The 14,476-nt window shown below is 44.4% G+C and overlaps 1 protein-coding gene across 1 annotated transcript in view; it reads right to left on the bottom strand.

The window, feature by feature from the left end:
- Nucleotides 1-753: 753 nt before the first annotated feature.
- The window catches only part of LOC142879701 (uncharacterized), a gene marked incomplete at its 5' end in the record, with an annotated part of 111,592 nt that continues 97,869 nt past the window's right edge, over nucleotides 754-14,476 (bottom strand). The window contains 5 exons of the mRNA XM_076013111.1: nucleotides 754-1,013; nucleotides 1,399-1,572; nucleotides 3,056-3,229; nucleotides 9,025-9,198; nucleotides 9,528-9,701. Coding sequence (XP_075869226.1) covers nucleotides 998-1,013; nucleotides 1,399-1,572; nucleotides 3,056-3,229; nucleotides 9,025-9,198; nucleotides 9,528-9,701 — 712 coding nt within the window. The remainder of the gene's footprint in view (nucleotides 1,014-1,398; nucleotides 1,573-3,055; nucleotides 3,230-9,024; nucleotides 9,199-9,527; nucleotides 9,702-14,476) is intronic.

Below are 14,476 nucleotides of genomic sequence, written 5' to 3'. Positions count from 1 at the left end.
ACATAGAGAGAGAGAGAGAGAGAGAGAATTTTGTGTATACAACATTAATAAAAACAAAGTACCGTAAATACGCCAGGGATTGACAGAAAAAAAAAAAGATAACCTTAATCAACCGATGTAGTTTGGCCTAATAGAGTTGCCGTATGTGATGTCATTGGCAGTCGCCCACCGGACAGAGGCGACTGCCAATGACGTCACATACGGCAACTCTATTAGGATGGGGTTTGCCCATGTCTGTACTAGAACCACCCAGAACCACCAGGGTGTTTAGCTCTTAGAACCCCCTAGAACCTCCTAGAACCATCCAGAACCACCAGGGTGTTTAGCTCTTAGAACACCCTAGAAGCTCCTAGAACCATCCAGAACCACCCAGAACCACCAGGGTGTTTAGCTCTTAGAACCCCCGAGAACAATCCAGAACCACCAGGGTGTTGAGCGCTTTATTGCAATGACTCTGCAAACACTGAGACACCTGAGTCAAATGATACAAGTGTTGGTGAAGATGCCACATTTCACAGCACATTGAAGCTACTAACATAGATCTACATACACATTAATCTACCTGAACATGCAAACACAAGCAGGTGGAGATTTAAAGATACTGCTCAAGAAAAACATTAAACATTGATGGACTTATATGGGTACGCATACAAATATATATTTATTAGTGCTGGGACTCCATTAAAGAAAATAATCAAATTAATTATGGTCTTTGTAATTGGTCAAACCTCTGACCTTTGACCTCTATCAGTCATGGTTGACCTCCAGTGCTCACGCAGTGCTTCACTGGAAGGCCAAGAACAATCCAAGAGTCCATATGTGGCACTGCAAGGTCCACCAGTGGCTTCTGGGACGTCTCTCCCAGTAACCACAGCAGCGTGTAGGGAGAAGCAGTCTGCCAGCCACCAGGCTCCACTGGGGTCAAAGATTGTGACACGCAGTTCTGTCAGCCACCACTAGATGGAGCTCTCCTCTTCACTCTCCTCCTCATCCTCCCTCAATACCTCTCCCACCTGCAGAGAGAAGAAGAGACAGCAGGAGTCAGGACTCACAGTCCTTGAACGCATCATCACACAGACGTTGACTGTTGATGGAGATGATGGAGTGACTGGTGAGAAGAAGCAGACTCTCAGTCACATGTCAAGTGTGGAACATATGAAGGTCATGTGACCATGGAGTGTTGGACTGATACTGAGGCCTGATGAAGATGAACTGATCAATAATTGAGTGGTGAACTGAGAGAAGAAGCAGTTTGGCAGCAGATGTTGGATGAATGAGGAGCAGCTGGACGTCACCATCCTCCTCTCACACTGTGACTGGGAACACTGGACCTCTGCTGTGGGATCAACTGGCTTTGGTGCTGGAACCATCATCCACTGCTTCCAAACCAGTACTGACCTCACAGTCTGCAGTTGATAGTCTCTGCTGTGGACAAGATCCATCAGTGGCTTCACTGATGAAGCCTTCAGGTTGTTCAACCTCAGGTCCAGGTGTCTGAGGTGGGAGGGGTTGGACTTCAGAGCTGAGAGCAGCCAATCACAACTGACCTCTGACAAACTGCAGTCAATCAACCTGAATAGAGAATAAATGATGGAGAGTTTATAATGAAGGAGAGTTTTTCCAGGGTGTCATCACTCTGAAAATCAAAGTGAAATGTCGACTTCAGAATCTGACACTACAGAAAATGTCACCTTGAAATTAAATCCTCAGTCCAAAACTAATGTGTGTTGAAATGATGTTTGGTCACATGACCACTGATGAACAGAATGAAGTTTTCATATTTCTGGATGTCATTTTGATATGAATCAACCTTCAGTTCAATGTTTATTCAACATGTGTGATGAAGTGTGTTTGGTGCTGAAACCATCATCCACTGGTTCCAAACCAGTACTGACCTCAGAACCTCCAGTTTACAGTCTGGACTCTGCAGAAAACCACTCAGCACCTTCACTCCTGAATCCTGCAGCTGGTTCCAACTCAGGTCCAGGAGTCTGAGGTGGGAGGGGTTGGACTTCAGAGCTGAGAGCAGCCAATCACAGCTGAGCTCTGACAAACTGCAGCTCCTTAACCTGAATAGAGAATAAATGATGGAGTGAGTGGAGTTTTCATCACTTTATGAAATTAAAAATACGAATGTCTCTCACACTGTAATGTCCATTAAACCAATCAGAAGCACAACAATAATACTGAAATAATGAATCACCACAATAAAATATTTTATATCAACCTGTTTAGTCATGTGACCACTGATCAGCTGTTAACAATGTTGGAATTCATTGATTCATTTTGCCTCAAAGGTTCAGTGTGTAAAATCAGTGCAGATTTATTGCTGAAAGCTTCATATACAACCGTCAATATAGTTTGAAGTCTTTGATTAGTAGAAAATAAAAGTCCTCTGCTTTTCCTGCCATTAGAATGCTTCTTTCTAGAAACAGACAGAAGGTCAAAGGTCGTGGCCATCTTGCACCGCCATATTTGTAGGCGGCTGGTTGGGAAGATGAGTTTGAGAAACAGTTTCATATTGATGGTTGGAGGCTGGAATCCTCTAATAAAGCAAGTGCTGAGAACAAATGGTTATTAAGTGACTGAAATGCAGTGGAATCTTTTCTGCATCTTGCTCATCAATTCTGAACTGACTGAGATGATAGAACCTGCATTGACCCTTGACCTTCTGCTGAGTCCAGCTGGATCTATCTACAGTATCTAAGTGCTCATACAGGTGGCTAATGCTAGCGATGGTTGTAATATTTGTGTTGATGGAACTTTATCATTATACAGAGAACTAGACACCTTTGCTGTCAACCACATCCTTTATGATGCTGGAAGGCTACCGTAGTTCACTGGCAAGAAGGGGAGCGGGAGCGTCAGCAAGTAAGCACTGCAATCTGATGGCACTAGATGGCAGGATTTTACATACTGGACCTTCAAACCCAGTTTCACTCATTTCAAACACAAACCAGTGACTGCAAATTGAATTTCCAACAGCAGTGAAGTGAAAATCATGACAACAATAACAAGAGTGATAGAAGTTGTAAAGTGAAGAGGGTGAACTGACCTCAGAGTCTCCAGTTTACAGTCTGGACTCTGCAGAAAACCACTCAGCTCCTTCACTCCTGAATCCTGCAGCTGGTTGTCACTCAGGTCCAGCTCTCTGAGGTGGGAGGGGTTGGACTTCAGAGCTGAGAGCAGCCAATCACAGCTGAGCTCTGACAACCTGCACCTCTCCAGCCTGAATGTAGAATAAATGATGGAGAGTTTATAATGATGGAGAGTTTTTCCAGGGTGTCATCACTCTGAAAATCAAAGTGAAATGTCGACTTCAGAATCTGGCACTACAGAATAAAATGGGAGAGGGAGGGTGAGCGAACGAGTGCTGCACTGTGGAGTCCATTACTGGCTCTTGATGATGTTGGTGTCTGGGCCCCCTTGCACCAAAGTAGGATTGCGTCATCCAAGATGAGTCACTAAGCCTTCAGCGTTCAACCAATCCACAACACGTGTGTCCAGGCTTCATGGGTTGCACTAAAAGCCATCCAGGATGAGAAGACACGGATTCATCAAGCCAGGTGAAAGCTATCCTGGATCAGTGCACCATGCACGCGGCTTCCTTCCATAGACCCCGGTTATGGAGCTGGGATTAACGGATTGGCCATCTTTGACCTCCTCATAAGCCTCCATGAGGATTTGCGCCTGGGACGGGGATTCAGACTCTCGAACTTTCTTTTTTTTTGTAATTTATTGTTTATTTGGAGAAGCAAGTGTACAGACATTTCTCTTGCGTACAATATAAAGTCCACATCAAGTGTGGATATGAAAATATAATTGCTAATCCAGTATTTTTTTAACAACAATAACCATAACAGAACGGAACAAGTGAGCAAGTGAGAGGGTCTACTCCATTCCTTTTAACATAAAAAAGAAAGAAAGAAAAAAAAAAAAACACAGTAAAATGTGTATCATCTCATGAACCAGTCTAGCAGTGTGTATCATGACAATGATTTTACAGAGCAGTCAAATTCAGTTTACAGAAATTACAGCTTTTATATATTCTGTCCATTTTGTCCATATCCTGAAAAAGGAGTCTCTTTGACCTTTAAGACAGAATGACAATTTCACTAGAATGTAAATATTCTGAACAATATCAATCCATTCATCAATTGTAGGTGCTTCAGTCCTCAACCATTTTCTCGTGATAGTTTTTTTGCTTGCTGCCAGAAGCATTGCCATGAGTTTTTTATCTGACAAATTCCAGTTATCCCATGAGATGTCTCCTAAGTACAGGACTTCACATTTACAAGGAATTTTCTCAACAAAAATGTTATTTAAGTGCATGCACAGTTGATCCCAGAATGGTTTGATCACCGGACAACCCCAGAAGATATGGTAATGATTTGCCTTGTCTGTCTTACATTGTCTCCAGCAGGTTGCACTGTTGCTGTGATGTTTTTTCTGGGCAGGGGTTACAAAAAACCGAACAATGTTCTTCCAACAGAATTCCCTCCATGAATTGGAGCTTGAGGTCTTCCATTGAAATTTGTGAATCTTTTCCCAGCTTTCAACTGAAATAATTAAATTTCCTTCTTTTTGCCATTTATTCCTTATGTAGTCTGTGTCAACTTGTTTGAACAGCTGAATACCATTGTATAACTTGGAGACAACTTTAGTACAGGAACCTGATTTCAACAATGACAAAAGCACTTCTAAGAATCCTGGTCCAGCTGTTTCCCAAGTTTCTTGTAGATTATGATTATAGTAAGACCTAACCTGCAGATATCTGAAGAAGTCATCCTTCTCCAACCCATTTGACCTTTGAAGTTCTTCAAAACTCTGAAACACCCCCCTCTTGATAAATGTATAATAGGTGGTTAATCCTTTTGAGATCCATCCCTTGAATCTCCCGTCATTCTTGTTTGGTTTAAAAGCCGAGTCAAAAGCGCACCACTTGAACATTTTGATCTGGTTACCTAAATGGCAAAGTTTCACTATTCTTCTCCAAGAGTTTAGCATTGTGTATAACATCGAGTCATGCGGTATCATCAAAATATTCTTGTAGTTCTTTGTCCATCAACATCGATAAGAGAGGTACACCTTCCACTGAGGAACTCTCTATGTCTTTCCATCCTGCATTGTATTGTGGACAGCATAGATAGATTAATGGTTTCAGTTGAGCTGCAAGATAATATTCCTGTAGGTTGGGAAGACCCAACCCCCCTTTCTCTTTCTTCAACTGCAGTGTTCTGTACCTTATTCTGGCCTTTTTCCCTTGCCAGATATATTGTGACATTAATCTGTCCCATTCTGTAAATTGTTTCTCTGGAATCAAGATAGGTAAGCACTGAAATAGATATAACAAGCGTGGACTGACTCAACTCTGAAGTGTAAATTGAAAAAAGGGATCACATTCCATCTCTGTATGTCTATTTTTAGTCTTGATGTTAGGGGGCCATAGTTGGCATCGAAAGTCCTGGAAAATTCTTTTGTTAGAAAAACCCCCAAATATTTTATGGAATCCGCCTCCCAATTCCATCTATACAAACTCTTAATTTTGTTTGGAGGGACATAATTCAGTGTTAAAACCTGAGTCTTGTTGATCTTAATCTTGTAACCCGACAATGAACCATATTCCGCAATCATCTCCATTAATATGGGTATAGTTTTAGTTGGATTTGTTATAGTTAGTATTAAATCATCAGCGAACAGGGATAGCTTTTGTTCACCAGAGGCCATCGCAACTCCTGTTATGTCAGGCCTCTGCCTTATCCTTTGGCTCAAAGGCTCTATAATGTATCTCTAGTGTGTTTAACTCATCCAATTCTCTTTTCACTTCCTTGATTTTAATATTTGTTACCTCCCAGAAGGTTTTAGAATGCTCCTGTTGGAGTTTCCTTAACTCCTCCTCCAGTTTGTATTGTTTTTGTAATCTCATTTTCTTTTCGTTTGAGGAGATCGCTATTATTTTACCCCTGATCACCGACTTTAACGCGTCCCAGAGTATAATTGGCCCCACCTCTTCATTGTCGTTTTCATCCAAGTATCTTTTAATTTCATCTTTCAAATTATTTTTAATAATTTTATTTTTCAGCAAGTTTGTGTTAAACCTCCAGAGAGTGAATCTGTTTTTCTTAGTCAGAAAAAAAGACATATAAATTGGACTGTGGTCCGAGTTAGGGCTCTGGCCGATTTCACATTTTTCTATCCTATGAATATCATCTTTGAGCATGAAAAAATAATCTATGCGTGAGTATACTTTGTATGGAGGGGAGTAATGCGTGTAATCCCGACGACATGGATTTTTAACTCTCCAAACATCCACCAATCCAGTTTCTTCTAACATGTTTCTGATTCTTTTACTGATAGTTTGTGTATTAGATTTTCCATTAGACAAATCCAAATTCGGGTTTAATCTAACATTAAAGTCCCCGGCATATATCAATACCCCTTGACTTTTTGTTACTGTCATTTCAAATATGTGTCTATAGAAGGTCCAGTCGCTACCAGGTGGAGCATAAACATTAATAAGAGTTATCAGGACGCCATCAATTTTCCCTGTAGTCAAAACAAATCTGCCTTCCTTGTCTTTATGTTCTGCAATATGTTCATAGTGCAGGGTACTTGATATTAAAGTTGCCACCCCTCTTCGCCTCCCCGAAGCATGGGAAGAAAAATACACATATTTATATCCCATCTTATTCAACTTGGCATGTTCGGAATCGTCTAGGTGGGTTTCCTGCAGAAAAGCTATTTGGACCTTTTCTTTCTTTCTCTAGATAAAATCTTCCATCTTTTTATCGGATTATGCATACCATTTATATTGAATGAAACCACCTTCAGTTGTTTTCTTTCCATTTAAGTGATGTCTTCCATTTCACCAATCACATTGGAGAGCCCCCTCAAGCCCACTAGAACTAAAAGAACATGAACAGATAAAGCAAGAACATACATACTCACTGCACAATGAAAAAACAAAAAAACAAAAAACAAAACAAAACAAGCTCGGCTTCCAAACAGGGGTCCATAACCTAGACCCTGTTGAGCTTCTTGGTGACAGCCCGGAAGGGAATGTCCTCCCAAATCTATTGGTGAGGGCCCTTCAGGTGGCAGCAGCACAGTTCCGGATGGACCCTGACGAACCTTTTTGTGAAACTATCATCTTTAACTTAGCCTATGTAGAAATTTCTATCTGAGAAGTGTACCTCAAGAGGAAAAACGTGGTATCCTTCAGTTCTCAAGGAGCTGGTGGTGATGTTCTCCTAAATGCCCGGAGTCTCTCTTTGCAGTTGACTTCTCTTGAAGAGCTGGAGGCGCCTTTCTCTCTTCTCCCTCCTGTCCTAGTCCAGGTCAGCCGCTCGATCTGCTCCTTCAGGGAATCAGGTGAACTGATGACTTTCACTTTGTAAACTCTTTTGACCATGTCCTCCGTAGCCTCCTCTATGTTGTCGTAGGTTCTGGGCCCTTCTTCATATCTCACTCGCAATCTCGCCAGAAAAAGGGTCTGGAACGAGACCCTGTTCTCCTTCAGAGCCCTACGAACCTCCGTATACTCTCGTCGTTTTCTGAGAATGGCTGGTGGGTAGTCGTGGTCGAGATTTATTCGCTTTTCACGCCAAAAGAGTCCCTTTTGTTGCCAAGCCTTGCGCAGTACAGACTCTTTCATTTTGAAGCTCGAAAACCTCACAAGTATTGAACGTGGTGATACATTCTTCGGGGGTTGCGGTCCCAGCGCCCGATGTGCTCTTTTTATCCGCACGTCTGCCGCGTTCTCGACCAGACCGAGCCCCTCTTTCAGTAAGGTCTCCACAAATGTAGTCATCGACTCCGAGTCCTTCTCGGACCCCTCCGGAAGACCGTAGATCCTGACATTTTCCCGACGAGATCGACTGTCCAGGTCCGTTAGCTTTTCTTCCAGCTTCACGTGTAACTTTAGCAGCCCGGTTAACACTTCCTCCGTGTTTAGAGTCCTCTCTTCATTTTTCTCCACCCACTCCTCCACTTCGCTGATTCTTGCATTCGTTTTATTAATTTCCTCCTTGATAGACTTCAGTTGTTTGTTGTTTTCCTGACGGAAACCTCTCAGTTCTTCTAGTAACACTTCTAAGCTAGCCATCTCGTCCTCGCTTCTTCGTTAGCCCGTGGCTTCACGGAGTTAGCTGTAACTACTTCCTTTCTCTTGCCGATTGTTATATAGGAGCAGGGGCTTCGTTTGTCGTCTTACCCCCTCTGTACGTTTACCGTGGTATGTGGAAATTATATTACTCAACTGGATAGGGGTAGGTCTGTGATTTCTTCGGTTCTTTCGGGAGCCATTCTATCGAGCTGCCATCTCCATGAGTCTCCAGACTCTCGAACTTTCAAAGCTCGCGAGCTTGGAAGCCCAGACTCCCAGGTCATAGTCATGCGCACCAAGCATTCAGCCAAAGGGATCTTCCCTTGGCCAAGCAGCCAGGGCGCATGATCAATTGGAGGCATAGTGACAGGACCGTCCACTGTCACAACAACAACCTCATGTTACTCTTTGATGTGTCTTCATCTTTCTATGGGATGTGTATTTTTATATAGGATGCATGGCAAAGTAGAAGTCATCTTAGAAATTATCCAATGATTGCAATATGATCTCAACTCATTTCTTTATCATGATTGAAATGAAATGATTCCAAAGCTTGAAATAATGACAGTGGCTGGAGGTGAATGTGATAACAATGTGCAGTGTTGAGTGGAAGAAGCACTGCCTTCCACTGGTGGTGACTGTTGACTGAGACAAGGATGAAATAGATCCTGGAACTCAGCCTGGTCTGGAGCAGCTCACTCCACACAATAAATCTCCATGGTAACTTCTAGCAGAACATATCTCACTTCCACCTATCCCACTGTTGTGCAACCACATCAAACATCAATTGATCCAGGATAACCAAGATATCCCGGCTTAATCCCTCATCCTAGTTTCCTGCAACAGGGCCCAGTCAAGTGAAAATCATGACAACAATAACAAGAGTGATAGAAGTTGTAGAGTGAAGAGGGTGAACTGACCTCAGAGTCTCCAGTTTACAGTCTGGACTCTGCAGAAAACCACTCAGCACCTTCACTCCTGAATCCTGCAGCTGGTTGAGACTCAGGTCCAGGTGTCTGAGGTGGGAGGGGTTGGACTTCAGAGCTGAGAGCAGCCAATCACAGCTGAGCTCTGACAACCTGCAGCTCTCCAACCTGAATGTAGAATAAATGATGGAGAGTTTATAATGATGGAGAGTTTTTCCAGGGTGTCATCACTCTGAACATCAAAGTGAAATGTGGACTTCAGAATCTGACACGACAGAAACAGAGAGGGAGGGAGAGAGGGTGAGTGAGTGAGTGCTGCAATCTGAAATCTGACCATTAGATTGCAGTATTTTACACACTGGACCTTTAAACCCAGTTTCACTCATTTCAAACACAAACCAGTGACTGCAAATTGAATTTCCAACAGCAGTGAAGTGAAAATCATGACAACAATAACAAGAGTGATAGAAGTTGTAGAGTGAAGAGGGTGAACTGACCTCAGAGTCTCCAGTTTACATTCTGGACTCTGCAGAAAACCACTCAGCTCCTTCACTCCTGAATCCTGCAGCTGGTTCTGACTCAGGTCCAGGAGTCTGAGGTGGGAGGGGTTGGACTTCAGAGCTGAGAGCAGCCAATCACAGCTGAGCTCTGACAACCTGCAGCTCTCCAACCTGAATAAAGAATGAATATTTGATTCCTTCCATGGTGTAAATGTCATATTCAGAGTCATTCCTCCCTGTTGATGATCCAGATGTGCGGCTGTTGGGATCACTGAGTCATTCCCTCAAAGGAGTCATTGTGCCAGTGTGTTGTCAACACAATAACAACAGCAGTGTGTCAGTCAGTGTGCAGCCAATCAGCAGTGAAGATGGAAAATAATCAGTGAGTCCTTTGTGTGCTTGTGGCTGTTTTCAGTCATCAGAGTCTCGTTACAAGTCAAACACATTCAAAGGACAAGATGAAGAAATACTGCTGCACTATTAATCTGCCTCTAATATTTCTTCACAGGATCTTCTGCTCAGTCATGTGACCTTCATCACCAATCAACAACTTCCGTTGAGCTCTCAAGTGACTGGAGACATTTTCCACACTTTCTTCCACCATCCAAAGTCTTTTCTGGCTGCAGATTGTTGACATGAAAATATCAACAACATCCACTTTGTATAGAGTCTTTAATATCTGCTTCAAAGTCTTCACACTGAGCAGCGTTACACACCAGTTGTCATCTGCTGACACACACTGTCCACCAGTAGAAAGCAGGAACTGACCTGAGAACTTCCAGTCTGCAGTTTGGACTCTGCAGTCCAGCACAGAGCAGCTTCACTCCAGGATCCTTCAGGATTGTCCAACTCAGGTCCAGCAGTGTGAGGTGGGAGGGGCTGGACTGCAGAGCTGAACACTGAATGAAGGAGAGCAGAATGAGAAGTTGCTGCTTCCATCATCATCATCATCATCATCATCATCATTGCCATCATCATCACCACCATAATCATCATCACCATCATCATAATCTTCATCACCATCATCGCCATCACCGTCATCACCACCACCATCATCATCATCATCATCACCACCACCATCACCACGATCATCACCATCACCATCATCACCATCACCATCATCACCACCATCACCATCATAACCACCATCATCATCATCATCAACATCATCATCACCTCCATCATCATCATAATCATCATCATCATCAACATCATCAACACCACCATCACCATCATCTTCATCATGAATGATTGAAGAGTTGATTTTGGTTGACAGTGTAAATTCAATCAATCTTGTGCAATCAACTGACAACAATGAAAAAGAAGCTTCCCAAACAAATGTGCACATTATAAAGACTCACAACAACAAAAACATAACAACTGTGTGAAGGAAAAAGCAGCAGGCTGAAGCCCAAGCTGATTCTTGCCTGTCCTATACAGTCCATAAGATTAGCTGGAATAATTAGTCAGACAAAATCAAAAAGGAAAAAAAGAGAAGTGCAACTCAACAAAATATGCAATATGCTTGACATTATTCTTCATCATTGACTCACAATTCAACACACATACACACACACACACACACACACACACACACACACACACACACACACACACACACACACACACACACACACAGTGTTTACATACCTTACTAAACGTATCACAGCCTTCCTGCAGTTCCTCACAGCTGGAATCAGTCTCAATCTTCCCTCCCAGGTTGTGTTGTACTTGCTGGGGTCCAACTCCTCCATAACCTCCTCTGACATCTGCAGCATGTAGGCCAGAGCTGAACACTGGATGGCTGAGAGTCCCTTCTCTGATCTGTTCTCTGACTGCAGGAACTCTTGGACCTCCTGATGCACTGACTGATCCTTCACCTCCAGCAGACAGTGGAAGATGTTGATGCTTCTGTCAGGAGAAACATCACCAGTGTTCAGCTCCTTCAGGTTGTTGATGACCTTCTGTAAGGTTCCTGTATGATTGTCAGTGAGACCCAGCAGGCCTCCTAAGAGTCTATGGTTGGATTCCAGACTGAGTCCATGGAGAAAGCGAACAAACAAGTCCAGGTGACCGTTTGGACTCTGCAGGGATTTCTTCATCATCTTCTGAAGGAACTCATCCAGGGATTCTCCAGAGTGACCATCTTCTGTCCTCTTCCAGTTGGTGTGACAGTGGAAGCTGAAGACTGCAGCCAGAAACTCCTGGATGCTCAGATGAACGAAGCAGTAGACGGTTTTGTGGAAGATCACACTCTCTCTTCTGAAGATCTCTGTACAAACTCCTGAGTACAAAGAGGCTTCAGTCACACTGAGACCACACTTCTCCAGGTCTTCACTGTAGAACATGATGTTTCCACTCTCCAGATGTTCAAATGCCAGCTGGCCCAGCTTCAGAAGAAGCTCCCTGTCAGCCTCCGTCAGCTCCTGTGGACCTCCTCCATACTTGTGCTGCTTCCTCTTGGTCTGGACCAGCAGGAAGTGTGAGTACATGTCAGTCAGGGTCTTGGGCAGCTCTCCTCTCTGCTCTGAGCTCAACATGCTCTCCAGAACTGTGGCAGTGATCCAGCAGAAGACCGGGATCTCACACATGATGTGGAGGTTCCTGGAGGCCTTGATGTGGGAAATGATCCTGCTGGACACATCTCCTCTATCTCTGAACCTCCTCCTGAAATACTCCTTCTGGTCATCGGTGAAGCCTCGTACTTCTGTCAGCCTGTCCACACATGACGGAGGGATCTGATTGGCTGCTGCAGGTCTGGAAGTTATCCACAGCAGAGCCGAGGGAAGCAGATCTCCTCTGATCAGGTTTGTTAGCAGGACGCTGACTGACTTCTTCTGAGTGACGTCAGTCACCACCTGGTTCTTCTCAAAGTCCAGAGCCAGTCTGCTTTCATCCAGGCCGTCCAAGATGAAGAGAAGTTTGCAGACATGCAGCTGCTCTGCTGTGAGCTTCTCTAACGTTGGATGGAAAACATGGAGAAGCTCCAGAAGACTGTAGTGCTGCTCTTTGACCAAGTTGAGCTCCCTGAATGAGAGAGGAAGCACCAGATGAAGGTCCTGGTTCTCCAGGCCCTGGGCCCAGTCCAGAGTGAACTTCTGCACTGAGAAGGTTTTTCCAACCCCAGCGACGCCGTTGGTCAGCACCACTCTGACTCTGAGTCCCTGCTGCTCAGGTGAGGCTTCAAAGATCTGGCTGCACCTGATTGGACGGTCGTGGAGGCTCTTCTTGGTCTTCTTGGTCTCCATGGTCTCAGAGGTCTTGGTGGTCCTCTTGGTCTTCTTGGTCTCCATGGTCTCAGAGGTCTTGGTGGTCCTCTTGGTCTTCTTGGTCTTCTTGGTCTCTGTGGTCTTCTTGGTCTTGTTGGTCTCCAGCTGCCTGACCTCATGCTCTCTGTTGACCTCCTCACTCAGTCCCTCAGTGATGTAGAGGTCAGTGTAGATGCTGTTGAGGAGGGTTTGACTTCCTGCTTCTTCACCTTCAGTCGCACGTTCACATCTCCTCTCCAGACTGATCTTCTGCTGCTGTAGAAGCTCCTGCAGACCATCATCAGCCTCTGGAGCAGAGAAAAGGTTGGAGAAGAAAACATCAGTGTGACAGTGTGAGCATCATTTTCTCTCCACAACTTTTCAGCTGCTGTGGTGAAGCTGCTGTGTGACTGTTTGCTCTCAACGTCCCTCAGTGAATCTTCTCACTGGAGGTCCTGACGTGATCTCAGAGGGAGAAGTGAAGGAGGTGCCGGTGGACAGTCTTACTGTGATCAGTCTGGCTGTGACTGGCAGGTTGCAGTGCTGCTCCACACTGAAGACACGAGGACTCACCTGATGGAGCAGGCCGGTCCCAGAATGAGCCAATGAACCTTCTGTATAACGAGGACGTCCAGCTCATCCTGGCCTGCTGCTGCTGCTGCTGCTGCTGCTGCTGCTGCTGCTGCCGCTGTAGAAGCTCCTTCAGCTGCTGCTTCTCACCACCAGGACTCCCCTCCGTCTTCCTGTGGAGACACTTTGGCTTTGAGTGAGTGGATCAGTTGTTGGTGTCCATCACTTGTCAGCTGTTTTTCTGACTCCATCATTAGTTGGATGGACTCATTGTCTCCATCAACACTTACTGACAGCCTGCTGGCCTCCTAGTGGGCTCTTCACAAATCACTTCTTGTCTTTTGCTCTCTTTTCTAAATTCAATCCCTTCATGCAGCTTCACAATCAAAGAATTTGAGCCACAAAGAATGGAGCGCAGCCGTTAATGACGCCGTCTTTTAGCCACCACGTTGCGCCCGTCATGGATTTGTAGCTGTTTTCTAGGCTGGTCTTGTCACATCATTTAATATATTATTAGATGACATATTCATCTATCAAATGTATATTTTCTATCTGGTGTGGTTGACACCTGGTGGGCTCTGGTTGAGCAGTGGCTCTGTGGAACTGGTCCTTTGTTTCTCAGCAGACAGAGACAGTGGAGTCACATTGCACTGAACTTTGGATTGAAATTCATCTCAGTGGAGTTGAGCTGCACTTTATGACAGAGCATCAAACATTCCTGCCACTGCATAAAGTTCAGTCTCAAAAAGGCTTTGCTGCATTTCAACATGATGAATGTGACCATGTCAAAGATTCTCTTCTCTTGACCACTGACCACAACATCTGACACCTTTTCACCTTCTGAGGAATTTATCACTGTCAAATCAAACTAGAATTAGACTGAGAAACAAGGACATTAGTGTTCTTACTGTGTTCCAGAGGCTCCAGCTTCATTACTGAAGGTTGCAGGTAGTTCCATGGACCTGTCACTCTTCAGAGACACCCCACTGGACCCTGGAGACGCTGCTGCTCCGACCTCCTCTTCCTCCACTCGAACACTCATCTTGAGCTGGAGGTCAAACAGGAAGTGAGGCAGTGAGCTCAGAACACTCTGACTTCCACTTGGGAGCGAGAGAACAGGAAGAAATC

This window comes from Nelusetta ayraudi, unplaced genomic scaffold (genome assembly GCF_046127955.1).
Source record: "Nelusetta ayraudi isolate G7.1 ecotype Tasmania unplaced genomic scaffold, CSIRO-AGI_Nayr_v1 ptg000142l, whole genome shotgun sequence".
Taxonomy (NCBI): Eukaryota; Metazoa; Chordata; class Actinopteri; order Tetraodontiformes; family Monacanthidae; genus Nelusetta; species Nelusetta ayraudi.
The sequence above is the reverse complement of the archived record's forward strand: the minus strand, read 5'-3'. Positions and strand labels throughout refer to the sequence as shown.